Here is a 27,950-nt window from a genome sequence, read left to right as displayed (position 1 = left end):
GTGGATGAGGCGCAGGAGTGAGTGGCACCAGCTGCAGCTTCTCTCTAGAGAGTTTAGATTATTTTCTGGCATTTAAAGGCTGATCCAAGGCTGTAGAAATTAATATCTGATGCCATTCCAGCAAAAAGACTAACTTTTTTATAGAATCTTCAAGCATTTAGCTTTGATATTTTAAAAATATTCATTATGATGACAAGCTGCGGCAACATATTTTCATAAATAGGTTGTCATTTGCCAGGTAATTTTCTGTCCTCATGTCTAGGTAGCTGATCATCTACTCTTCTCCCTTAATCTCTCTTTCAGCAACACAAACCAAAATGTGGAGGAGAGGAAATAAAAGTTTTTCATCCATTGCTCAAAAAAATGAAATTAAGATCAACAGCCTTAAAGGTACTGTGAGCAGTAGCTTGTGGAAACATCCCCTATATGACCATGGGGACACCTGAGTAGGGAAACTCTCTGTGCTCAGTCTGGGGCAGAGCCACACAGCAGCAGATGGAGTGTCCCCATGTCCTGCCACTTCCCTACACACTGAGGGATGCAGGGTGCAGTGGAGGAGCAGAGTAAGGAGAGGGTACAGAGCTCCATCACCAGGGGTACTGCCAGCACCAGGGCAACCCATCGACTTTTAAGTGATGGGATATTAAGATTCCAACCCTGAACAGATTATTTGGAAAAGGTGAATATATAAAACTCTCCAATGTATTTCTGTGGCATCTTACAGGCAGTTTGTTCTGGTTCCTTTGGAGACTCTAATGTCCTGATATCTGGCACATTTTTGGTTTATGTGTAAATACTTTGGGATATATATTTTCTTATAATGCCTTTACTTTGGTGCTAGGTTGAATGGCCAAAAATGCTGCACAAAACATCAAATTTCCAGATTGGTATTTTAATCTGGTTTGCATAAACCTCCAGAGTTTATGAGTTCTCGTGAGAGGATTTGCATTCCAGTGTAGAGTTTCTAAGAATCTCTACACATTTTGGGTTTTCTAATGTGGAAAAAACCCAATTCCCTGTAGAGGAAAAACACCCAGGTAACAAAGCAGTTTGTTTTGCATTTGCTGCGTGCACTGATCAAGATAGAAGAGATGCAAAGACCGCAAATGAAGAGATGCTATTCATAGTTTCATTTTCCAGAGATAAGGTGGCTTGGAGTATTTTTTTCTCTTTCTCTTAGATAAAGATGACATATGCTAATGTAGAGATCAAGGAAAATAGGGGCATTCTAATCCCTTTGTGAAAGGGTAAACCATAGCATAGTAATAGCAAGATTACTTGTAACAGAAAGGCATGAAATCCTGATGAACATTTCAGATTCAATCCAGTCCAAGAGGGTAGTGCTCTGCTCTGCCCTAGCAGGTGGACCACAGGGTGTCCTCAGGACTCACATTAGCTTCTGTAGGCAATAGAGCTCTCATTACTTTCAGAAGAGTTTTAATTAATTTGAAACCATTTAAGCTTATTAACAAACACCAGTGGAGCTGGTGAGAGGGGAGAACACATCAGAGAGACCTTCAGGACTGCAAGTCCTGCTTGTTTCATGCAATAATACAGTCAGCAGAGCTGGCCTGGGTTGAGCCAAGCTTTCCAGCTTGCGATGATATTTAGCAAGAGCAAAGACATCTAAAAGAAAAAAGCCCTGACAGCAACAGGCCAGACATAATGTGTGTCACGCATATTGAAAATGCTTCCCACAACCAGCCATCTCTAAAAGCAGGCAGAAGGCAGCAGGAATTGATCATAGAGGTCACCATTCTCTTGTATTTTAATATTTTTTCCTAATGTCCTCTTCCAGTGTCTTCTTTTGTGGCCTTTCATACCAGGAAAGGGACACATTGAGGGCCCTCACATCAGAAGTCCACTCACCCTTCCTTGCTTGTCCCACTGTGCGATGACCCTGTGTGCTGGATTTCCCACTCAGCACAGCATGCAGAGGGAGGCTGAGCATGCAGGACACACAGACAGCACAAGGCATTCACTCCATGGCTGTGTTAGAGCTCTTCACCAGCCAGCCCCAGCTGTGCTAGAGCTCTTCACCACCGCAGCTGACTTTTCATGCTGGAAGCGTTGAAAATCCACCTGCAGGCTGCTTGATGGAAACACAGCAATAGTAATTTGACAGCAAAGGATATTGGTTCCCACCTGGTTGCATAAGTAAGAACAAGCTGGCCCTTATCCATGAGAACTGGCAGGATTTCTATGCCATGTGTTTCTATACTGTGTGTGAAGTAGGCTACACTAATGATAAAATGTTTTGAAACATGGCAGAATAGAGCAGTCCATGAAGATGAGCTAAGTCTGGGTGCTTTCACAGAGGTGAGGCCATGCAGGTGCCAGTTTGATGCAGCAGGTGTTGGTGGCAGGGCACCTTAACATGTTTTTTCCCCACTTGCAAGTTTCTGCTTTCTCCAGATTTTTCTCCTCATGACTCAAGGTTATCCATTGCTTTCTCCATCACTCAAAGAGGACCTTTGTATTCTCTTCAGAGACTGGGTGTTGTACAGCCCAGTAGCCTTAGAATTTCACCCTTACTAAGCAAGGATTTCTTGATGTGTCCAGCACTTTATATCTTACAGTGGAATTGCACATGGGACCTCTAAAATCCCTTTAAAAATACACTTCTGCTGCACAAGTGGCTCCTAAAAGGTTGGTTGCTCCACTTGTGTCTGATTCTGCTGCTCTCACAGCATCTACAGTTTAGGAAAACTGCCTTGAAAATCAGTGTGACTACTTAAATTTCCCCTCACTTCATGGCTTCATTCCTTTTGGAGCCTGTCTCTGGAAGCATACTCCACATACTGCAATCCCTTTAAAAATACACTTCTGCTGCACAAGTTGGTGCAGCAGAAAGGTTGGTTGCTCCAATTGTGTCTGATTCTGGAGCTCTCACAGGAACTACAGTTTAGTAAAACTGCCTTGAAAATCAGTGTGACTGCTTAGATTTCCCCTCACTTCATGGCTTCATTCTCTTTGGAGCCTGTCTCTGGAAGCATACTCTACATACTGTTCATCTAAGCTAGCAGTGATCAGTCTGTGCATGACTGAAGGAGCATATACAGGAAGAAAATGGCTTTAGAGAGAGGAAGCTTTTTTATGCAGTTTCATTATTCAATTTAGCATTTTAACTTCTTCCCACTTGTCTCCTTGGATCTCATAATTTTTCTGGCTCTAATTTTTTTCTTAGCAAGTACAAGACATTGGCCTTCTTGGCTGACATGAATGCTACGCCTAGGAGAAGAATCTCTACTATAACAACTGCTATGATGAAACAAAAAACTTCAGATAAACCAAACAGATATATCTTAATGCCTGCAAAGACGTCACCTACTCCTCTGTCTCAGAAAAAGAGAAACTGAGATGTGGACTGTGATCTTGCCTTCCCCTGTGGTGGGGAAACACCAGGCAGGGACTCCGAGGCATGAGAAAATCTCAGCCTGGCCTAGAGCCATATGAAATTATTTACGTTGGAAAAGACCTTTACAGGCAGGGTTTCAGTAGCTGCTAAAACTGCTGGGAAGCTTCTTCCCACTCTATGCACTGTAGACATCAGAAAGCTTCTCCCAGCCCCAGAGGCCTTCATCGAGGTCAGGGCTGTTTTCTAGAAAAACAGATTCTCACTGGGAAATTGGTTCCTGTTTGATTTGGTTTCTTTCAATTAAGGAAATAAGCTGCTGTTTCCACTTTTTCCTTTCATAGCACTAAATAGTTTATAAAGTGTGAAAAACAGCCTGAATCTCATTAAGTAATACAGGCTGTTGTAAGAGCTGGAATGCCACCAGAGACATGAAAGTTGGGCAATTAAAGACTTATTTGAGGGATGACAGGTCTGAATATGCTTTCATAATCCAGACAACAAACACATAGAAGTATGTATCCATGGTTTTTCTGGTCTCCCTTCTCACTTTTTGACCATTTCAGCATGGACTGCATTTATTTCAGAAAAAAGGGGCTCTATAAACACCTTGAACAGCCTACCAAGCAGATGGCTTCTACCACTCCAGCCTGTGTGGGGAACATGCCACTGATGGCAGGTCAGCACAGACACAGCACTGACAAAGGAGCTGGGCCCATATTCTGAATTCTGTTGACACAACGGTTTTCTTTCTTGTAATTCAATTGCAACATATGTAATCAGTGCCCTACTGAATCAGCTGTGTGTCTGTCTGTCTGCCTCCCAGGAAGGGCTGTTTTAAACTTCCATCACCAGGTCCCTGAAAACTTCTTTGGAGATCCTAATTTCGATTCATGGATAATGATAGTCATTTTATTTCCAAAAATTAATGCATTTGATATATGATACAGAGGATTATTCAGATGACACAGACTTGTCAGGTCTCTGTGTGTATAAATTTTAATTGCCATCCCTCATCTTTGGGACATAGGGCTGGCCCCTGTGGTGTCACACAACCCCAGCACCACTGGACCTCTTTCACTGGTGACACAGCCACACACTCACTACTGCAAAAGCAAGACTGAGCAGTCTATCAATCTCCATGTGCAGGGATCATAGACCCATAGAAGGGTTTGGGTTGGAAAGGACCTTAAAGCTCATCTCACCATGGGCAGGGACACCTTCCACTAAACCAGGACCCTGTCCAACCTGGCCTTGAGCACTTCCCAGGGGTGTGATCTGTCACAGCGAGGGGTGTCACAGAGTGCTGTGCCTCAGAAGCTGCTTGTCCCAACCCTAAGGTGTCCTTGGTCACCAGCAGTGGCCCAGAGGCAGCTGAATCTCCTTCACAGTGGCCTGTGCTGCTGTCACCCCTGAAACCCTCGTGCTGTAGCCTGGAGTTGCTTTGCCTCTTTTGTGGTTTGCCTGCGAATGCTAATGGTGTGATGCACTGATTAACCAGTGTGTCCAGCCAGGGCTTGCCTCCAGTGCTGCCAGAGCAGGGCAGCCCTTGGCAGGGCAGGGTCATCCCAAAATCATCCCAATCCAGAGGCTGTGCAGTGTGGGGCTGCCCATGGGGAAGGGAATGTGTGCTGGCTGGGCAGCAGAATGAAGAAGAACAGAGGGGTTGCTTGGCAGCTCCAGTGAGCAGCACATGCCCTGCCAGGGATGAGGATGCCATCAAGTGGCCAAAGCTTTATATTCACTTCCACTTGATCTTCATGACTTTATATTTATGTTTTATATATTTATATCATGTGAATTTATATTATTTAGAGTAACTTTCTGCCCTCTGCTCCCTTTCCACACCAAGTTGCCCATGGCTCTCCCTGACAACTCCTTCTGGCAGGTGTGTGCCACATGAGAGATTTGTCCAGACAAATCCTGGGCTCCAATCTCAAAGTCGGTTTAATTGGATTACTAATATAATGAAATATCACCGTGCAACTCCAACATGAGAGAGCACCGAACAGATCAAACCTGGGCAACATGAGGGCAGGATCATGCAGATACACAGCTTGTTATGAACTCATCCATTTAATTATTTCATGATCCATTTTACATTATGCAGGCAGATGAACACACCATTTATTTGCATTAAAAAATAGTCTGCCTAAGTATTATCCCTGGAGACATATGATATTATCCATCTAAAAAACATGTTTTACATGCAGTAAAATAGGCAACATGAAAAGGATGAGTCCTTAAATGCAGCCAGCAACAAATACTTGTGTGAAGGATCATCAATTTTTTCCATATTGTTTATTAAAAACTGTTCCATGTATCCCAAAGAACATCAAAGTCACTGTGAGCCTTTTGAGATGAAGCAACACCAGCTGTTTCTCCCCCATTTTAAGGCCAGTTCTGGAAGCACCCACACTTCTGTTTTTAATCTGGGCCCCACTGATGAAGAGCAAAAAGAAGGTGACCCCATTTCCAAGTACTGCTCCAGACCCAAAGTTTTAGGCACTTTCTGCTGTGATCTTCAAGTGTTGTGACCAATTCCCCCATTCATCCAGGGAAGAGGACATAGGAGTTTCTCATTCCTACCCCTCATTTTCTGGAGGAAAGCTGGACAGCTGTTCCACATTGTCTTCAGAAACCTTGTTTTGAAGGCATCTGCTGAAATTGCAAGCACTGGGCTTTTCCCCCAGAGCTCTTCTCCAGAGGAAGAGCTGTTCCTCTAGAACATTTCCCAGATAAAGTGTTGTCCTAGATTATTCCCCCATGTCATGTGTCCCTCTGTGTGTGAGCCCCCTTGGCCTCTCCTACCACTGCCACTAGAGTCCTCTTGTCACAGCAAAGCTGGTTCTTCTTGGGCTTTGGCATCAAAAGCTCCATGCTTAGAAAATAAATCCTAAGGATATTTAATAGCATAAAGAGAAAAAATCATTGTGCAAATGATCTTGTAATAATTGAGATGCTGAGGTAGACCAAAGAGAGACTGGGCGTGCCCCAGTGGTCTCAGTGGGATTCCAGCAAGGAGCTGGAGGTCTGAAGTATGCTGTGTCCTAATTTGGTGATGGTCTGCTCACAGCTACAAAGAGATCTGCAGGTTTTGGCAGCTGGAAAGTCATGTCAGGGAGCTCAGAAGGTCTAATGAGATACCTCAAGCCAGTCCCTGAACGGCTGCACCAGGCAAGCTGTGTAAATTAATAGGCAGCCTTCTATATGAAATGCAAACTTGGTTTATTGTTTTCTGTACATAAAAAAAGCATCTTAGTCTCTGAATTTAACATCCTTCTGTTTTCCAATTCAATTTATACTTTGGATAACAGACTGAAGATGTTGAAGCCTTTACATTTTTCATGATAATGTGTTAAATTGTGCCAAACTGTGTTGTAGAGCACACGTGTCTGTATGGGAGGAGTCACCCACTTCTTTGAACCTGAAAGCAAGCTAGGATTTGGTGGGAATCCAGAAAAAGCACCTGTGTACCCACTGCATTTCCTCCTTTCCTTGTTCACCAAAGAAGACGAGTGTTATATTGCCGTGTCGTACAAAAGACACTCCCTTGGTGATTTGAGGTGGGCTGGCTTTGTGTTCATCCCTTGGGAAAGGGAAGTTCTCTTCCTGGTTCAAAACAAAAAAATGCCATTGGTGAAGAAGCCCACCATCACCACCATAATTACTAAAGTGCTCTTAGTCAACAGTGAAAGATTTGATAACAAAATAGTCTTTGGGTTTGATTGAGCTGGTGCCACTTTCGGAGTGCTCCATGGACCACGTGTCCACAGCAGCTGCTGCAGGTGCAGGGTGGGAGTCTTCGGTCAGAGCAGCTGAGCCCTCACCAACACCACACTGCTGATCTGGCTCAGGAAGGCAGGAGACTTTCTGGTCTTCTTGGCAACACTTTTGAAATAAGAAAGAAGTAGATTTATGAAGTACTGCAGAAAACAGCAAAGATGGTCAAGAAAAATCTTGAGTATCTAGCTGCTAAAAAAGTTTCTTTAATCAGATATTTTTAATGCTGCTCCTTTATGCAACTCCAGGTTACTGAGGGAAAGAGTAAAACAATGACTTAATAGTCAAGGCACTTTGAAAGAGCTTAATTTCATATCTGGAACAAGGGAGGAAAGAATACTGTGCAGGGACTATAGTAAAAATGATATTTCAAAACTTAAAAAATATTAGAGAATAATCCCCTTTCAATTTTTTATTTCTGATTGATATTAATTAAAATAATCACAACAGTCAGAACATATTACATCTCCAGGAGATGTGGACTGAAACTAAAGCCCACTGGCACATTTGCAGTCTGCTCTGAATCCCACAGACCCAAATTGTGTTTGGCTGTTCAGGTGTAGGTACCCATCTAAGCTGTACGATTTTCAGAGGACCTATACAATTGCAACTCTATTTGATTCAAAGATTAATTCTGTAATTTTAGTAAAGCTAGAGGGTCTTTATGTGCTGACCTGGAAGTTAGGGATTGGTCTCAGCTTGGCATCTTTTCATTGCTTTGAGAGAAAGTTCATAGCCAAGAAACATGGCTGCACTCGAGGGGAATCCTCTTATTGTATTGACCAGGAGGCCCCTAAAAAAGACCTGTTGGGAATGGAGCAAGGTTAGAGCATAGGAATATATGGACTATTTTAAGAAGAGAAAGAAAACATTGAATGAAGTCATGGTGGGATTCTGAAGGATCAGATCTTTTGGGTTTGCTTGGAAGATGTGCTCCCACTGCTGGTCTTGGCTGATGTCTGCACTGAGGAAGAGGAGCACAGTGGCAAAAGTCACTGGTTTGACATCATTGTGCTCCTCACTACAAACACCACACCCTGGTGTGTGTGAGAGAGTGCACAAACTGCTCACTTTGGGGTGAGTCTGCTCACAGTGTGACGGTTCCAGGAGGGATTTCTTGCTGGCTTACTTCTTACAAAATCACTCCATTAACCACCAAGGTTCATCACCACAAGTCACTAATCTAAACACCCTAAGTTCAGAATACATGTGAAAAGGAACATCAACAATCAAACAATTTTCCAGGCTTTATAACAGCAAAGTTCCCACAGCTACTGTAAAAAACCACAAAAAATCTTGGCCCCAAGATCAGAAGCCCTTAGATTTAAGCATATAACCAATTTTCCACACCAAGTGGAATGCACAAGGCAGGTACCTTTGAGCCTGTGCACCCTGTCTCCCATCTGACTGTCCAAGAACAGTCCTGAGCATCTCCAGGTATTTGTGCTTCACATGAATGTGACTTCACTCAGTGGCAAAAGTTGAACCAGACCACAGGCTCCTGAGACAGCTCGCATAACATAGTGGCATGTTGGCAAATACTGAAATAACACTGATTTGTGATTTTTCAGGTTATTTTCCTGTTCACAACTTGTTACATTTCTCTCAGAATGTGAAAATTAACACTTTGAAGCTAAGAAACCACGTGCTGTTCTGATGATAAATACAGATTTATTTCAATATCAGAAGACGTTACTTCCACAACCATGCCTTGGCAACACAATAAAGCTGTAAACCCTTATTCTCTGCCATTCACATTTAACTGAAGCAAAGTTTGCAGGCAGAACAAATATCTTTTATTGCACTAACAAAGTCAGAAAAGAGAGATAAGTTTTTTGGCATGCAGCCCTTCTTCATGTTCGAAACCAAAGCAATTCTGATATAAGAACGCTGACATTCAACTCTATCTTGGTGCAAAACGAGGGCAAGCAGTGCAAAAGCAGCATTAGTTCCACCAAAGCATTGCCCAAGGTGACCAGACACACCCAGAGTGCCAGGACAGTCCCACTGGAATCAGTTTATTGACACTGAAGTCAATGGGAAACATTTGACCCCTGCATTTTGCAGAAGAATCACAGAGGTAAGACTTTCTGCCTCTGATTTATGATAAGTCAAATTATATCCATGATTAAGTGCACTAACATGAAATGTTGAAGTTAATTACACCAGCAGTGTATGACCCCTCCAGTCATTCATTTCTTCATTATGTAACATGTATTATAACTCTCACCATTTTGATTTAGAAGGAATCTACACAATAATTACCTATGCCATAAAAATAATTTAGCACTAACTGGCTTTAGTTGTCTCTCAACACTGCAGACAGGTTTTTAACAGTTACTGTATTTTCCAACTGACAATTAAATAACTAATAACCAGATTTAACTTCAAATGTCACTTACTTTTAAGCCCTCGTTCTGGTAGCTCTGCAAGATGCAGTCAAGGGTCCCTTTGTACTGGTTTAAATAAACTCCATCTGCCTGAATTCGACTTTTCACAACATCCATTGGAGTACATACTGCCCAGGAAACGGCTCCTGGAAAAATGCAGAAGTAGCTGAATAATTCCTTCTCTCTACTTCCTTGCCCGCAGGTCAGTGAACTCAGAAATTCACATCTATCACATCATATCCATGCGATTTTCATTCAGGGCATTCACCCTGCTCAGGCACAGAAACAGTATTTCTGGGAGAATATTCCCTGTTTCTGGGAGGTGTTCAGATTTTGGAGGTCATGCTGCTGATCAGGTGCAGGCAACCCAAGAGGGGCTTCTCCAGGTGCAAATACATTTTTTGCTGTGCTCCTGGTGGAACATGGACATGCCATGGGAAGAGCCTGAGCTGCTGCTTGGGGCGATTTCAGAAAAAAAACAGAGTTTTCTGATGATTCCATTGTAAAGCAAAGTGTGAGCTGAGAATACAAATAACGGGTAGCTGCATCTCAGGCTGCCAGGTTTAATCTCCACACAGGCTTGGGGCGATTTCAGAAAAAAAACAGAGTTTTCTGATGATTCCATTGTAAAGCAAAGTGTGAGCTGAGGATACAAATAACAGGTAGGTGCATCACAGGCTGCCAGGTTTAATCTCCACACCATGAGATACCCTGTCATTCCTTCAAAGAAATGCCTATTTCCATTGATCAGCCTGCAGCTGAGTGTGATGGTTTGCCTCTGGGAAGATCAGTACATGACTGCAATCCACGGCCCAGCTGGACAGACCAGAGTTTGTCTGGAGCTGCATGAGTGTTGGGACACACTAGAAAAGTTATCCAGAGGCACCAGGGGCCTCTTTGTTTGAGGAGAAATGGAGAAGGCATTTTGTTATCATTACCTGAGCTAAGGATTGACTTGTCTTTATGGATCTGCAATTTAGAGATGACCAAAAAGTCGGAAGTGGGAGTAGGGGTAACTTTTCACATGGTGGGAGCACATATGCCAGTTTTACTGGCAAGGGTACATATGGAAAAAAGAAGAAGATAGTAACAGTCAACTGGGCTTCTGCTAGGTGTGGGTAGGTGCACACCCTCCTGGTGGACAGCCAACAGGTTGAAGTCCTCTTCTGGAGGCATCTTGGCTACCACATATCCCTGGCAATGTGACTGGCAGGCTGCCCTGAGGCATACAAGGAGACGAAGGCACTGTCTGTTCTCCTCTTCACTGACAATGAGCCTAAGTCTGATAACACGACTTCCATAAAGTTTGTCAAGTCATAAAGTGCAGCTGTGGTGCCAGGCAACCCAGCCCTGGGGAAGGAAGGTTCAGTGCCATGTCCTCTGCTGGTGTTCAGGAGGATGCAGTGGCCCTTGAGTCACCCTCGCAATCTGCCCCGAGAACCTTCCTGTTCTTGTTTTGCCAGTGCTGTGAGGAAGTAAAGGTGCTTACCTGCTACACCCCCTGCCACCCAGATGGCGAAGGCATTAGGAGCAATGCTTCCATGAGGAGTTATCCAGTCACAGAACATTGCGTACGGGATAAAATAGGCGCAGTAGCCAGGAACATCCCTCAGGAGCATTGCTACGTTGCCTCTGTATATTCCTGGTATCCCCTCTTTCTGTAGGATTGTCCTTAAGCAGTGAATTGGGCCTCGGTACACAGGAGATCCAGGAGCTGTGGAATTTAGTTTAATGTTTGCTACAAAGAAAAAAAAATACAACTGTTGGAATAGATATATTGCCACAGACTAAATCTAATCAAAGCCCATTGCCATTGATTAGAAGTTACTGCCATCCAGTTGCTTCTGCTGGGGTTAATAGATAACATGGGGAAAAAGTTTTAGGAGAGAGTATGTAGGTCCATTTTCAGAAAACCAGTAGACACTTCAGACAGATTGTCTTAAATGCGTGGCATACCTCCCAATAGGTATGTGCCCAGTGAGACTTCCAAATTAGTTTAAAGCCTTGTGCCAAATTTTCATGGATTTTAACTTCAACTTATGCCAAGTCACACCTCTGAAAGCCTTAACATCTTCAGAGTCTGGCCCTTCCCATGCAGACCAAGTTGTTTTTCTAAAAGGCATTAGGTTTCTAAGCTGCATGGAGGCTTTAAAAATGGACATAATATTGTTTTATAAAAGCAACAGAAAAATGCCAGTATTTCACAGTTAAACACCATGACTGTAATTGTGAGAAAAGTGAAATGCTGGAATCCAAGCTGTTCAGCTCTGAAGCTGCTCCATGTCTTCATTTGGCTGTGCATGTGCTCTGGTGGGGTTTGCTCCATGCTGCCAGCCTGCAATGGAATTCAGCTGCTGTCTAAAGCTGAAGCAGCTCCTTCTGCCTTGTGGAGAAGGAACAGGCACCCAGTGCCATTCTGCTGGTGTCCCCTCCTGACCCAGCCTGCTCACACCTGAGCTATCTGGCACCCTGTGTGAAATAAGTCAGTTTTTAATGTAAGTGGGAAACTTCTGCTTTTTGACCAGAAAAGGGTGGAATAACAGAGGTTTATGGGCAAATATATGTGGGACTGATAGTGTAGAGGGAGATGGGGAGCTGGCATTGCTGCTGTCAGCCATGGTACTGCTGCTGGGATCTCCAGGGGACCCCACAGCCCAGGGACTCACAATTTCTGCAGCTTCTGGTCTTGAGCAGACCTGTCTCATGTTCTTTATAGATCCCAAATGTCTGGAAATGCTATTGGTAAAAACCCTTCCCTTGAGCTGAGCAGGATGGGATCCATCCTCGGGCAAAAGGGAGAATTTTTAGCCCAACTGCAGCAGCACAAGGCAGCAAAAAGCCCAGCCTTGACCAAAGCCGTAAAGCTCTGTGCACGTACCAAAGACTGCCAGAGACAGGAAGACGAAACTCTTGCTTCCTACCTTTGGTGCACGGCTGTGTTTGCATCTGCAGCCTTATCTTGACCAGTTCCACGGGAGTGCCAATGCCCACAGAGATGACCCCAGCCACGAGGCTGGCCAGAGTCATGTCGGTGAGCGAGGGCGCGGCGGCCGGGTCCCCGTGGCGGAGCTGGCTGAGGAGCCGCTGCGTGTTGTTGAAGACTCCAAACACCACCGAGCTGTAGATGCCAATGCTGGCCAGTGGGAAGGACATGCCCTTGAAGAAGCCTGTCAGCTACCCAGGAAAGGGAGCAGGGCTTAGGAGACTGAGCAGGACTGAGCAGTGTAAACCCCAACTTGTCTATCGGGTTAGAAATCACAGAGTCGCACAATGGTTTGGGTCGGAAAGGACTTGGAAAGTTGTCTCATTCCAATCCCCTGCCATAGTCGGGGATGAAATGCAAATCCAAGTAGCAGATGTCTTCTGGAACCAACTGTTTGCACATGCTGAGCAAAGGAAATTGGTTCATGCTGCTAAAGGCTTATAAAGATTGTGCAGAATACGGGACATGGCTGAAAGCACAGGAACCCACATAGAAGTGCCTCATATGGGCAGTGTTTGTTCTGGCTTCACCAAAGTCAGCAAAATCCTTGTGGGAGACCCCTGCCAGTGGGATCAGGCAGAAGAGTCACTGTGGATGAAACCCCTGTGGAGACATGATCATTCCATGCCATGGATCTCCCTTTTCCCTATAGCAGTCACCAAGTGGTGACTTAACCTTAGAGTTAAGCAAGAGAAGGCTGTAGGGATTTGCAGGCTCAGTTGCATAAACTTTATTGGTCTTTATATAACTGCTGGTGTCAACAGCATTTTGTACAATTGCTTTATGCATTTATCTATTTATTGACTTGCACTTTCTACCAGCACAGTTAATGTAGGATGAAGTACTTACAGACTCATTTCTGTACACAGTGAGAACACACTTGAATGTATTTCCATATCCTTGTCCAGCTTGCAAACGAGTCTGCAAAAGACATTTGTAAAATGCGATTAAATCCTGTTTCCAGCCCAATGGAGGCTCATGCTACGTAAACAAAGTGTACTTTGCTTTGAGAGCACGTCCTTCCTTAGTCGTAAAGAGAACTGAGCAATAAAATAAGATATATGTGCATCCACCCTCTTGAACTTTGCCAGAAGCAAGGCTAAGCAGGATCTCACAGCCTGAAGCTCTCTGCAACATCTGGAATCAATGACTGTCAAATTGCTCTCCAGCCTGGACCAGCCACCCTGACCCAGCACAGCAGGCTGCTGGTGTGCAGTGCTGTCATTGCCAAGGGCCTGATTTATGTGGAAATTGGAGAGTGGTGTGGTCTTCTCCATTTGGAGACTCTCAGGGAAGGCTGGGATGTGTTGCCAAGAGAGGAGAGGTGAGCTCCCCTGGGAGACTTCTGGGGCCCTTCTGCTCCAAGGTGGATTTTAAGACATAGAGATACTAATTGGAGCTAAAATAATTCAGCACCATCTCAGAAATTCTCCATGTTTCACTCAAAAATAGTTTAATATAATTTCAAAAAAGGACATTTTATTTCTGGAAAGCAAATTGGTTATACACCTTCCAAGAGATGTAAGAAATGGCATGTAGGTCGCAACAAAGCCCACAGGATTAAACATTTCCCCTTTTCATATGTATATATTTGGATCATCTTCCATTCAAGCTGCTCACAAGGTTGCACTAGAAGCATCCTAACAAGGGATGCGTTTTTTGGGCTTAGAGGTGTGCAAGGAAAAGAAATCACTGTTCACTTCACAGCACCTCAGGCTTCATCTTGGCTGAGGCCAGAGCTCATTTGCTATAGAAGGACACACATGCTCCACCAGGAATGTTTTTAGGAAATGGGGACATTTCTGACTGTGTTTATCAGCACTGCTGCTAGCAATGAAGGCTGAAGGGACAATGCCAACCCGTGCTGGAGGGATGGCATCCAATCCCATCCACTGGCTCAGCCCTGATTTACACCAGAGTGAAGCAGGAAATAATTTGGGAATTCAAAGCCCAAAGGAATGTGTGTCTGCCAGAGTTCATGACTGGTGGGAGCTCTTGGATGGCAAGCAGCAGGTTGGATGCTACAATCACTTGGCCCAGAGCCCTGCAAGAGGCTGCCAGTGCTGCCGTGGGACCCTGGCAGGAGCAGCAGGGACCAAAGTCTGTGTTCACCCCTCAGCCCAGGCTCAGCCCTCACCCTGGGGTGGCTCCATGCAGCTCTTTGCACCCAGGGAGCATCCCTGCTCCACTCCAGGCCTGGCCAAAACCACAGGGAAGCAGCAGCCAAAGCAGAATCTCTCCTGAGCACTCAGAACCAGCTGGTACATGCAGCTGCTGCCATGGCACACGTTGTGCAATGTGGGCAGGCTCAGGCCAGGGCTGCAGACTGGGTGCAGTGACTCACACTGGGGGAAACAGGGGAAAGTGGCTGCACCCTGAGTGACCCAGGACAAGGTGACCCCAGTGCCCAGCCCTGAGTTCCCTCCTGGCTTCATCTTAGCCCAGACATTTCCACTTTGCCTCCTTGGCTTGTGGTTGTTTTTTTGGTTTTTTTGGTTTGTTTTTTTTTTCTTTTACTCAGTAACCAGGTATTTAGAGGTTCAAGTTAATATATTTTTTGAGTAACTGGGGCCAATTGAGTGTTCTCACAATCTGGTTCTCACACATGTCCCTTAGCTAATCTGTTAACACCCAGCACTGAAATCCCTGCTGGCACCTGTGACAAAGTCAGCTACTACCAGTATGGATGTACCCTGGAAGGTTCTCCTTTTTGTTATGTTTTGATTAGATAGGGCTCTTGGGTGACACCCAGAAGCTGAAGAAAGTTCTGGGAAAACGAATGCAATGAGTAGGATGGTAAAGGTGAGTAAAGGCACAAGTTTTAGAGTTTTGCAAGGATATAGGAAAAAACAGCTGCTGTGGTTTGATGGAAGCTGCAGTGATGGGAAGAGGTGGCTGAAGGGGGAAGAGGAGATGCCACTTACCCCACAGAGCCTTATACTCAGCCCTGCCTCCTCCCCCAGATGGGGAAAGACACCAGATCCCCTGGAGGCTGCAGATTCTGCTGAGCAGCCCCTTTGCTGACCTAGTGCTGTGTAAAAACCCTCTTTTCCCCTTTCCTGCTGCTGAATTTGGAACATAGCAAGTCTGCCTACTTGGTATTCCCAAGGCAAGGCCTTGCCCAAAGCCAAAAGCAACAGAGGGAGCAGCCTGACAGTTGTCTTTATAACCACTGGAGGATGGGCTGGCTCTTTCTTGGCGTCCAAACTCGATGTTTCCGAGCAGGATTCTCATGGCCAAACTCCCCCAAGCCAGGCAATGATGCCATGGCCACCAGCCTGAGTTGGGGATTGCCTTGGCAGTGCTGGGCAGAGCCTGCCTTTGCTGCCTGTGCCCTGCCCATGGCTGGGTGGTGTGGGCAGCCTTGTGGCTCATCCTGCGTGGGGTCTGCACCCACCTCTGCACAGGGATGCCCTTGGGGCTGGTGTCACTTCAGCAGCTCAGAAAGAACAGGGCTGGCTGGGCATCTGCTGATGCCAGGAGAGCCTGGTGTGTGCAAGGGGATGGCTGTGATGGCTGGGGAGGGGATGTGGTGTGGGCCATGCTGGGCCCTGCCTCCTTGGCATCACCCTCCAAAGGGTGGAGGGTGCAAACATGACCACTGGCTGTTGGGTTTGCCACAGCTGGCAGCCCTGCCTGGTGCCAGAGCCAGGCTTGAACCTGAGCAGGGAACACAGAACCACAGAACTGCAGAATAGCTCAAGCTGAAAGGGATCTTCTAAGGCCATCTTGTTCAACCTCCCTGCAGTGAGCAGGGACATCTCCAATAAACCAGGTTGCTCAGAGCCCCATCCATCCTGCCCTTGAATGTTTCAAGGGATGGGCATCCCCTCACCTCTCTGGGCAACCTGTGCCTGTGTTTTACCACCTTTTTTGTATAAGACCTCCTTATATCTAATCTAAACCTATTCTCTTTCTGTTTAAAACCAGTACCCCTTGTCCTATTGCAATGGGCCCTGCTAAAAATCCTGGTTTTGTTTTAGACCCCCTTCAAGTACAAGAAGGCCACAATAAGATTTCTTTGGAGCCTTCTATTCTTCAGGCTGAACAACCCCAACAATGACAGAGAAGCTAAAGTGATGACAGCTGCCCAGAAATGCCTGGACAAAAAAAGAAAGGAGCAGGATTGTCCTCCCTGGCTCTGCAGCAGTAGGGATTGTCAGCTTGGTTGAGTCAGGATGCACTGGTATGTGCATGGGCTTGTCTGCATCATGCTGACAAATACCTTTTTACTTCTCTAAATCCTTCAGATGGAGAAATAATTATCATGAGGGAATCATAAACACTGTGTGTCACAGCCCTGGGATAATAATTTCAGAACTCTGCCCTTCCAGCATTACCAGCACTACTAGGAAAACATAAAAATGTGCCTGCAGCAAAACAGTTCCCTCATTGCCCTTTGAATACTAGTCTGTGGCAAAGTTCAATAAAACATTGGCAGAACTGTTCAGTGAACCACACATTAAGTAAGGCCAGGTTAATTTTCAGCATTAATTCTTCACAGAGGAAGTTGCACATATCAGTCAGTTCTTTCAGTTTCTCATTCAAAATGAGCACTGGAGAGGAAGAAAGTCTGTGAAAACATTCCAAACTCCCCTTTGGGAAAAGTAAGGTCCTTTGAGGCATCAGCTAGAGAGAAGGTCTGAACTGGTGGGGGTGTGGGTGGTGACATGTGAACACAGTTCAGTGTTTTACCTTGACCGTGTCCAGGGGATGGCCCGCAAACACACTGGCAACTCCTGGGGATGAAAGCAAAGCATTATGCACAACACTGAAGCTTTTGTGGCAGGAGAGGATGCAATGGGTTTAGAGAAGAGATTTCCATAGGAACAGCTGTAAAGGGCCCAGGCAGAGCAATGACCAGCAGGATGCCCCTTCCCTGACAACAGCTAAAAGCTGAGCTTCAACACTTTTCTGTGTACACTCCCCTGGACTCCTTCAGCTTTACATTCCAAAGGCACCAGAGAAGGAGAACTCATGTTTGTATATCTTGTCCAGGACCAACCCCTTTTGCACTCCTGTAAGCTCACACAAATGTTTAGCCTCAGAATGGTGAGATTCCTGTTCAACACAAGGCAGTGCTTTCTCCTGGCTCAGAGTGATGTCCTGACTAGCTGGTTCCATTAGCTGACTGCTAACAGGACCTGCAAATTCCTCATCCTTTGCTGTTTTAGAGCAGTTTATAGAGGTACCTGTCAGAGAGGATTCAGATACAGGGGATCCTGCTCTGTCCAGTGCCATCCTGCCTTCCTCCCCATGGTTCTCTGGGGAGAAATTCTCCCATATTCTCCTGTCTTTCACCCACCTACTCACACCACTCACTGCCAGGAGCTCTCGTGGCAGCACAGAGCACAGTTTGGTTTCCCTCTTCTCCAGGAGAATGGAACACCTGTGTGCCATGGCCAAGATATAGTTTTGTGTCTGTGTTGCAAACAACACTGGCAGGTTTTAGGGTTTGTGGAGAGTGGGTAAACTGTGATGCTTCCTCACCAGTAAATCTCTGTGCAAACCAGTGCCCACGAGTGCTTTTGGGACTACATGTAATTTCTCACTCATAGTGGATTAGTACTGAAAAGAGCATCATGTCCTTAGTCAACACATTATGACTTTCTAAAAATGTGTTAAAAAATGTCTGCTCTCCTCCCAGACCTGGGACCACCCATGGTCTAGTGCTATGCATGAAAACTCTCAGCTGTCACTGCTGCAGAGCACGGGTGGCTGTTCACCTCCCAGGACATCCTGTCCATTGCCAGGGGTATGCAGCAACAGCACAGGGCAGTGTGGCAGAGAGCAACCACAGCCTACAGAGATCCAACAATCAGCTGCTGACACAAACCTTTGGCAGAGGTTTTTGGGTTTTTTAGTCTGCTAACTTATTAACCTCATCTGGCAGGACACCTGCGAGCCACTTCACACCCTGCTCCTGTGTCGGGTCTGAGGGGTCACCTGAGCAGAGGTTTGCTCTGTGGTACCTGGTGACTCTGTCCTGCTGCAGCCCCGGGGCAGCAGAGCTGGCTGCCCTCTCAGCTGGCAAACCAGCGGGCATCTCTCAGTTCAGTAACCTTGTCCCGTTACTGACGCCTCTACATGCAGTTTCCTTCCTTTTCTTTCTGTTACCTGTTTCCCGGAGTTTGCCATCGGAATTCCCGGCAGACAGGCTCAATCCCTGCCGTGTGGGGCGGTGGGACGGCAGGGTGAGGACCCGGAATGGGGACACGGGGAGTCCGGGCTGACAGCTGACAGCTGCCAGCCCCCTTTCAGCAAGGACGGCAGAGCCGGCGGGAGCTGGGGGCATGCGGGGGCTTCTGGAAACCGGCCCCGCACAGCAGCATCACAAGTGCTAAACTTGAATTTTAACTATCGCGCCCGTGGAAGTGGGATTAAACAGCACTTGTGTGCACCAAAGCAAAGCGAACCGTGGGAGACGCCGGGCGGAGGCACAGACCGTGGGTGCCCCGGGGGGTTCTATCGCCGGAGGGGTTCAATCCCGGGAGGGGGTTTATCCCCGGGGGTGTTTATCTCCGGAGGGGTTTTATCCCCGGAGGGGTTTATCTCCGGAGGGGTTTCATCCCGGGAGGGGTTTTATCCCCGGACGGGTTTTACCCCGGGAGGGATTTCATCCCCGGGTACCTCCGCCGTGCGCCCTTCGCCGCCTCCCCAGCCGCTCTCTCGGCATCACTCACCGCCCACCAAGCCCGCCACGAAGTCCTGCAGATGGAGGCTGTCCATGCTGCGCTCCCGGCGGGCAGGGGCTCCCCTAGAGCAGGGATCCCGGTGGACAGGGGCTCCAGTCGGGCAGGGGCTCCAGGAGGCAGCGCTCCCGGCCGTGCGGCTCCGTGCGCTGCGCGTTCCGCGCCGTTCCGCGGCTTCCAAGCGCTGTGACATCACGCACCGCGGCTTAAAGCGCCGCGGGGGCCGCGGACACCGCCCGGCCGGGGCGGGGAGGGTCGCGGGGCGGGCGGGCGGGACCGCGGCTCGGCCGGCGGGATGGGGCAGGCAGCAGCAGCCCGGGCGGGGCACCGGGCAGCGGCGCTCCTCGGGCAGGCAAAGGGGAACGGGGCTCACTGTGAGCGGGGAAACAGGTGGGGGTGTGGGGAAGGTATGTGCACTCGCGAATTGAAGATGGAGGTACAGAGATAAAGAGTATTGCACCTTTAGTCGAAAAATATCCCCGTTCCCTTCACTGAAATGACTGTGTTGTCGTTTGAGGAGATACCCCCAATTTTTGTATGCTCTTTCCAGGAGATAACTCCAATTTCTTTATAATCTTTCCAAGAGATAACCCCAATTTCTGTATTTTGGGAAGTAGTGAACAATTGCCCCTCTGAATGATCCCTTCTACACAGTATTCACAATTTTCTTATATATTGGTTACATGCTTCTCCCTCTGTCCTGTCTTTCTGAGAGTCAAGATTCCAGATCTGGTTTATTCTGCTTTCATGCAGGACGTTCCTTTTCACCCTGCTCAATCATTTCTGTTTAAAGTCTTTCAACTGTGCAGCCAGAGCCACAAGTGATAGGAAAGAACCACTCAGCAGAATAAAGATATTTTCCGTTTTGATCTCAACCGCTTTTCTGGGGATTCCTAACATGCCTTTCTGATCGGGGCTGAAGGCTGGGCTCCCTCTCTTGAATCACAAATACCTGATCTTGAGCCTAGCCTGGCTGTTGTGCCTCCTCTGTGGCACTTTCAAATAGTAAATCTAATGTTTTACACCTGAACAGCTCAGCACAGGACCTCCTCACCATCCTCAACCCGCTCTCCTTGTGCTCACCAACTCCATCAGAAATGTCCTCTTGGACTTCAGGAGCATGACTGCTCCCAAAAAGATGTCTTGGCCCTTGGCCATTGTACACATACATCTGGCTGAGGTTTATACTACAGCCCAAAGCAAATTTTATTCTGTCTCAGCTAGATTTCTCTAGGAGGCAGCTCCTTGGGTCAGTTTTGGAGGCTTTCTGACAAGATTTGCATCAGGTTTGCAACATTTCCTTCCTTAAATGCAAGGTTGGATTTTCTTGAAATGTATTTTGTCTACATGTTCTGATAACTATAGAAAGTGTTGGTAGCTCATGAGCAAGAAATTCTGAATGCCAAAGTACTGGCTGAAAATATAAATATTTAATTTTTTTCCTTAAAAGATTGGTATTTCCATTGCTAAATTATATATTCCACAAAAAGTCCTTAAAACAATGTTCCCTTATGTGCTTGCACATACACACAGGAAACCTTACCACCGAGTTGGCTGAAGGGGGCTTTTGTCTAGAAATTGCTTATAGAAATTTAATATTGTCTGCATGGTTATCAGCTCAGATAATCTACACCTGAAACTTTAGATTTTTCAATGCATATAACAATGCTCATTCTTCCTGAGGAAGGTTTTCCTGAAGCACCAGGTCTCTAATGAATTTTGAGGGAGACTGTGGTCCTGGATAAATGTTGGAGAGAACATGTGTGCACAAGCACTGTGGAAACTTGTCAGTTATTTGTTTTCTTACACTTGCTTTCTTCTTTTTAGAAGAAATATTATTCCACACATACACTAACACAGAAAAAGGGTTTTGTCCTCATTTTTCATGCACGTTTTCTTGCATGACCAGAAGAAAAGCTGACTGAATGAGGTAATTATTCAGATAGCACATTAATCATTAATCATATGAATTCCCTTTAACTGGGAGTAGCACATTTCCATGACAAATTCAGAACATCTGCTAACTCAGGCAGAACACTGGACATGGTCTTTGTGCAACACTGAACCTGGAGCTGAAACCACGTGTTATGGAGAGTTTAAAGAGCTCCTGGCCTAGAGGAGGGAGGCAGGGGCAGGCTGAAGGGAGATGCCCTTGCAGCTGTCCCTGTGGACACCCCCAGGGGTGCAGGATGCTCGAGGCTCCTGCTGACAGCAGTGCCCACAAAGCTGGGGGTGATCCCCGTGTGGGCAGGGACCTGCGTGCAAGCCAGGACAGTCAGTGTTTGCTCAGCCCCGCAGTGCCCTGCTCCTCTGTGCCTTGGCAGGGGGTGTTTGTCCCTGAAGCACAGTGGCTGCCACTCAGAGAGGTTATCCTCAGTGCCAGCTGTGGACTGGGAGCAGGTGAGTCACACCCAGCCAGGCTGAGGCACCTGTGCTGCAGCTCCTTCTGCTGCTTTGAGCAGCCTGGCCTTGTGGAAGGTGTCCCTGGAACTTTTAATGTTTTAATGTCCCATCCAACCCAAACTGTTCTAGGATTCTATGATTCTGTGATTTTTACCAAACTGGACTGAGCTGGGACCTCAAGCAAAGCTGCTTTTGGGCAGTGGCACTGGCAGGGGCATCTTTGCTCTCAGGAGTACTTTCCAGCACGCTGCCACATCCAAAAGCTTGGGGCTCTTATCTCCGCCTGCTGCTGTCAAATACAGCTCTGTTTGTGGAGAGCTGTGCACACACCTCCATCTCCCAGCTGGCAGGGCATCTCCTTTTACTGGTGACAGGCAGCAGTGACATACGGAGAGCTGGGAAGGGACCCATCCTTTCTGCTGCTCTGAGTCCCAGCCTGGCTTGTAGCCACTCACAAGTGCTGGTCAGAGGGAGATAAGTGTGGTTTCGATTAGGGATGAGGAATTCTCTTCCCCCTGCCAAGAGAGAAGCAGGGAGATTGTGTCATCCTGAACACTCTGGATTCTGTCCCCTTCTCAACTACAAACCTTTTTTTTTCTTTCTTTTCACAGAGCACCACTCTTTTTTGACCAGTTTACATAGTTTCCACAGCAGGTTTATAATGCTTCCAATAAAAAGGAAGGAATTTCCCACTGTCTTACCTGGAGTGTATTTATTCTTGGAGAGCATTGCAGTGAAGGAACTGGGACAGACTCAGGAACTTATGGTAGATTCACGCTTAACTGCTCTGGGAATTAAAGAATCAAACTCAGCAGAGACAGAGTATGTTAGAGATAGAAATGAGTTATTAATTCCATATCCATCTGTAAATGATTTCTGGGCTAGGATGCATTTCACTGTAAGTTCGCTTTCAAATTCTCTTTACATATTCCTTTTAAATTCTTTTAAAATATTAACCTGTTAGTAACAAATAATGGCTTAAGCTCAGCCCCGCTGGACAAGGTACAAGTGAAATTAAACCTCACTTCTGCAACCAGAGTCACTGGTACCACATTCCAATGCTTGGTGTCTCTTTGAGGGGCTGAGTCACACAAGCAGAGCCCAGTAAATTAAAAAAGCAATGTACAAATAGTCTGAAGCAATGTGTAAGTGACGATAGGAGGACAACTTCATGGCTAGAGCAACCAGACAGACCCAGGCTGTGGGAAGACATGTCAGGGGGCACATAGCAGAAATAGTTTTTCCCTCCAGGAGCTACCAAACAAGCCTGTTTCTGTAGGCAGCAAAACATGAGTGCTTGCTCTGCAGGAATGTGCGTGGCAGATGAATTAGAGACCAGAAACAAACACACCAGAAACAGGCATGGAGGGCCCCACTGTGAGCAGCTGAAAAGCTCTTCTCTTCCCTTCCTTGTCCAGAACCTGGGGAGGGTTTGCTAGAGGAGAAGCACTCCAGGAAGAGCTAGGCAGTGAAGGGAATCCTCTGGTCTTTTCATTATCTGTATCTATATCATTCATATCATATAATCATATATCATATCATATCATATCATATCATATCATACCATCATATAATACAATATAATCTCTCTATCTATTTACTTTTACTTATTTAGGGAACTCTTCTGACAAATGCCTGAAGTAGCTGCTATCCCATGAGATCTGTCTCCTGACCTACAGGCAAGACCCAGCTGATGCAGTTCCATGGAGCTGCACAGAGCTGGGACCGACTGCCCTCAGCCTCCAGCAGCAGGCATCTAACATATCTAACATATCTGACATATCTGACATATCTAACATATCTAACACATCCCCCCAGATCCCAGCCTGGCTGAGCACCAGCCAGCAGCCAGGGCAGACATTCCATGAGCAGCTCTCAAACTCCATCCAAGACCTTTCCTGGAGAGAGATGAGCAGCCCTGTCCACTGCACTGAGCTCTTCCTCTGCCACAATTCCTGGAGAGCAGGAGAAGCAGCAGTGTCTGGAGCTGGGTGAGCTGCAGCCACGCTCCCACCCAGGCAAGGCTGACTGTTCCACAAGCTCAGGAGGTTTTGGCTGAGATGAGCCAGCTCAGCAGGACATGCTTGAAGCTGAGAGCAGAACAATGCTGTAAAAGCCAGCTGCAGTATGGCAGCAAAGGTGTTCTTCTCTGTCTTGGCATGAGGACTCATTGCTCCCATTGCCTGGTTCATTTTCCACACAGCAGCTATTGGTAAGACCTGGAAAGAGCAGGAGGTTTCCCTGGCAGAGGCAGCTGTGCAGGTGACATGTGGTTGTACTGCTGATGAGCCTGAGTGGAGCATTTGCCCAAAGCCATGACCAAGTTGCTGAGTTTTGACTGCTCCATCAGCAGCTCATGGCACCCAGCTCAGCCCCACCATGCTTCATGGTCATGTCACAGAATGGTTTGGGTTGGAAGGGACCTTAGGGATTCTCTCATTCCACCCTCTTGTCATGGGCAGGACACCTTCCACTAGATCAGTGTGCTCAGGGCTCCATCCAAACTGGCCTTGAACACTCCCAAGGATGGGGCATCCAACATTCTCTGGGCAATCTGTTGCAACCTCACAGTAAAGAATGAGAAGGTGTTGGGAAAAGGGAGAAGGTGTTGGCCAGGAGGAATCTTTTCAACACTTGAGACAGGATTTATTCCTTTGAGCTTGACATTTTCCTTCTCAGTTCTCTGCCTGGGCAGCCCCCTTGGGCATCTGAAGTGAGCTGTGGCTTGTCATCCAGTGAGAACCTGAGATCAGGTGTACACAGTCCCACTGCAGACATCCACATTTAGGTAAAATAACTCCCACTCTTGTGTTCCAGTCTTGTGTAAAGCCAGACAGCAGGCAGAGCCTCTTCAGGTGAGATGTGTTCAGTTTGAGCTCCAAACCCCTTCTGCTGACATGCACATGCTAAATACCCCATCTGCAATACCAGCAGGTGAGTGCACAGTATCTCACACAAACCCCACTGGCAATTATAAATTAGAATAAATCCTTCTTTTCAGCTTGTGGAAGCTGGATGTCTAACTCTCTAGAAACATAAATGGCAAACTGCACCGTGGCTTTTGTAAATCACCTTGAAAATCTCAGTCATTGTGAGTAATTAAAATATTCAGTTCTAAAATTAAATTTAAATGGTATAAGGGCTGTGTGTGTGTGTTTATGATTGTCTTTCATGAAAAAGTTTCCTCTGTGTTTACCCCTCCAAACATTCTTCCACCTTGTTTAATATTCTGTTGCAGGAAAGGGATTTTGTGCAGGTTGCCAGGCCCAGCTGGGCTGGGGTAGAAACTCGTCATGGGTGGAAGGGAGCAGGCTAACTTTACAGGATGAACACCCTGTTTGCTTGGAAACATCTCTGCAGTCAATAACAGCAGGGAAAGGAATTGCACACAACACAGTTAACCAGAGATTTCAAAGTTGCAAATACCAGTCATGGTGCTTGAAAGCTGCAGGAAAATTTACATGAGAGAAGCAAACACCACTGCTTTGTGGGCAATGCTTTGATTGAATGGGCACAGTGAGACAGTTTCTCATTTGTGTTAATGGAGAAGCATCCTTTGTTTGTGTTCAGTCTTGCTGATTCCCTGTTCACAAAGTCCTATTTAAGCCCCATTAATTCACTGTGGAGTCTATAGGAAGAATTTGTGTTCATCCTTTCCGGAAGGTCTTGCAGCATTACTGTAGTGAAAGCAGAAATCAAGACAGCATCAAGCTGAAAATGGCTTGGGTAGGAAAAACCAGCAGACTGAAGATGGGAAAATGGGGAGCAGAGCCTTGGATCTACTGGAGAAATCCTGTTCACTCTTTGCAAATCTCTCCATGGCAATTATCTGACATTATAAACAGGACTCCAGGAAGGTCCCTCTAGATGCTCCTTGATGTTCAGTAAAGCAGGGAAGAGTGCTGCACCTTCAGCTGTGGATTTTGGCTCCAGGAGCTGCTGAAGATGAGGAATGCCTGCTCGTGGCTCCTTTCCCTGGGACATGTGTGTGACTTGCCCTGCAGCTCACTGAGGGCTTGTGTGGGGAAGAGCTGCCCATCTCCTGGACAAACAAGGAAAGCAAATACACTGGAGCAAAGAGCCAGGCCTTCTGTTGGGCTTTAGCAGAGGGAGCTGTGGCAAACATTGCAAAGGAAAAAACCCAGCCAGTGAAATTCTGGCAAAAGCAGTTGCTAATCCCAATGATCCCGTTGCCATCCAGCAGCAGGGTGTCACAGTCTGGGCGCTGTGAAGGGTCACTTCCCTGCATGACAATACCTCCCACTGGTTTTGGTGTGGCCATGGGGCACGGGGGTGTCTCAGCACCCATGTCCCCACGCTGGGCTTCACAGCAGGAGCTGGGTCCTTGTGTGCAAATCCTAGAGCTTTTCACTCTGGAAGTCTGTGGATCAGAGCTCAGATCTGGTCTGAGTCGTGTTCTTGTGGTGTCTGTCCAAAGCTCAAGGAAATGTTTATTCTTCAAAATGTATTATTTTGCCAGTGGCTCATTCCTGTGTATCCCTGCTATCATTCCAGAGACACCGTCAGCGTCTACAGCACTACCAAAAGGAACTTATGCACAAAAACTTCAGGTGTTTGTCACAGATGCAATACTGAGTAATTTACCTTGTTGCATATATCAACACTTTTCCTCCAAAACCCATGAAAGCAACAGAAACAAATTGCTGCAATGTGCTTCCCGCAGCACCAGGAGCCAGATTTTGGTACCTTGAGAACGCCGGACCCCCAAGGACCTGGACCTGATGTGTGATAATATTCGGGCCGACAGTGCCACCAAAAGGAAATAGGATAAATTACCCGTCCTAGAAATGCCTCCTGACGGTGTTTTTTGGAGCAGTTTCCCCGGCTGCCCTCGCTCCAGATCTCTGCTTTACCCCTTCCTCCGTACATCTGCCTCTGTGAGAACCACTCACAGCCTTCCTGAGGCACAGGGAAAGAGAAATTATTGATTTACCTGGGTCTCTTTTTAGCGGCTAAAGATATTTCCAGCTCTATAAAATCATATAAAATTGCTTGACTACTAAATTACAGCACATGGACAAATTTTATTCTTTGTTTTGGAAAACATATTCCCCATGTGCTGCAAAATAACATTTTATTTGCTTATGGTTAACTGGGATAATTTTATTATTTTGTTTCCAAGCAGGCACAATGACAAGAAATGAAACATATTAGAGTTTGCCCAGATCTTTAAAGCACCCATTACTGTAGCTGACTTTGCTAAAGTGACGGCTTTACATTAATCTGACGGGCTTTACATTAAGCTGGTATCACAATTGCAAGTTTATCCGAATTTAACGAGAGCTCACAGTCTGCATTGACAGAGGCAGATGGATTCGAACGCTTCCCCGAGGCTGGTGTTCCCTGCTCCGGCAGCCGGGGCGGCTGCAGAGGGAGCTGTTCCCACACCGGTGCCGAGATGGGCTCTGCTCGGCAGGACAGAGCCCTGGCATGCAGAGAGGTGTTCAGTTTTCCTGCTGGGATGTCACTTCAGGCTCTGCACAGAGCTGGGTGCTACAGCTGCATCTGAGGACTTTGATAGAATATGACAGAGAAAAGCACGTCCCACCCTGCCTTGGTTTGGTACCTTGGATAAAACACTTGGGATACATGGCATAACAGGATCTTGTAGCAAGCACGTCCCACCCTGCCTTGGTTTGGTACCTTGGATAAAACACTGTTTGGATATGTAGCATAGCAGGATCTTGTAGTTCCTGCTGGGTCTCGGCACACCCTGGGTGTCCCAGGGGTTTGAGGGGGGAAAAGCCAGAGAAGGGGGTTTAGTGGGGCCAGGCTAATCACTTGGAGCAGAGCAGGAAGGATCAATGAGCTTTGCACAAGCTGTGTTTTCCTTGCCATGGGGGAAGGATCTATATCCCTATTTCTTTTTATTCTGATGATGAGGAAACCACAACTTGGCCTCCCTGTACTGATGAAATATAAAAATAGTTTTTTATCACAGTCTTAAGGATCTTTGTCTCTTCCCAGCATTTGTCACAAGCTGTTATTTGTTTCACCAACCTGAAAATGTGCCATTTGTTCCTGAGGAATGGTCCAGGCACAGCCAGGCTGTCAGTCCTACCCTTGGGGCTGAAAGCTGGAGCTCTCCTGCAGCATCACGTGTCAGGAGTCAGTAATTCACTCCTTTGCCATCATTCAAAACTTCATCTTCTCTTTTCAAAGGCAGCTTCTTACCCTAAATAATGATAAAACCAGGCTGTGCTGCTACTACCAAGTGCTGGTTTCTGCCCTTTCTTTTGACTTTCTGTTTCAGAGGAGCACAACACGGGTTTCACTGTGGTGCTTGCAGGGGACACCAGGATGGGGCAGGGATGAGGACAGGG

The 27,950-nt window shown here is 46.6% G+C and overlaps 1 protein-coding gene across 3 annotated transcripts; it reads right to left on the bottom strand.

The window, feature by feature from the left end:
- Positions 1 to 5,374: 5,374 nt before the first annotated feature.
- SLC25A48 (solute carrier family 25 member 48) lies at positions 5,375 to 19,396 on the bottom strand. Of its 3 annotated transcripts, XM_039701785.1 has the most exons (8): positions 19,195 to 19,396; positions 17,207 to 17,250; positions 13,361 to 13,432; positions 12,450 to 12,702; positions 11,018 to 11,266; positions 9,541 to 9,674; positions 7,813 to 7,942; positions 7,074 to 7,246 (listed from the first exon to the last, which is right to left on the bottom strand). In XM_039701785.1, exons 1-7 carry the CDS (start codon positions 19,394 to 19,396, stop codon positions 7,820 to 7,822), a joined length of 1,077 nt encoding a protein of 358 aa, XP_039557719.1. In that variant the 3' UTR covers positions 7,074 to 7,246; positions 7,813 to 7,819. The 3 variants fall into 3 exon arrangements, with proteins under 3 accessions (XP_039557721.1, XP_039557719.1, XP_039557720.1); XM_039701787.1 differs by lacking the exon at positions 7,813 to 7,942 and having other exon boundaries at positions 5,375 to 7,246; XM_039701786.1 differs by lacking the exon at positions 17,207 to 17,250 and having other exon boundaries at positions 19,195 to 19,382.
- Between the last annotated feature and the right edge of the window lie 8,554 nt (positions 19,397 to 27,950).

Source organism: Passer montanus, unplaced genomic scaffold, assembly GCF_014805655.1.
Source record: "Passer montanus isolate IOZ18808 unplaced genomic scaffold, ASM1480565v1 scaffold15, whole genome shotgun sequence".
NCBI lineage: Eukaryota > Metazoa > Chordata > Aves > Passeriformes > Passeridae > Passer > Passer montanus.
This window is presented reverse-complemented; position numbering and strand designations above follow the sequence as displayed.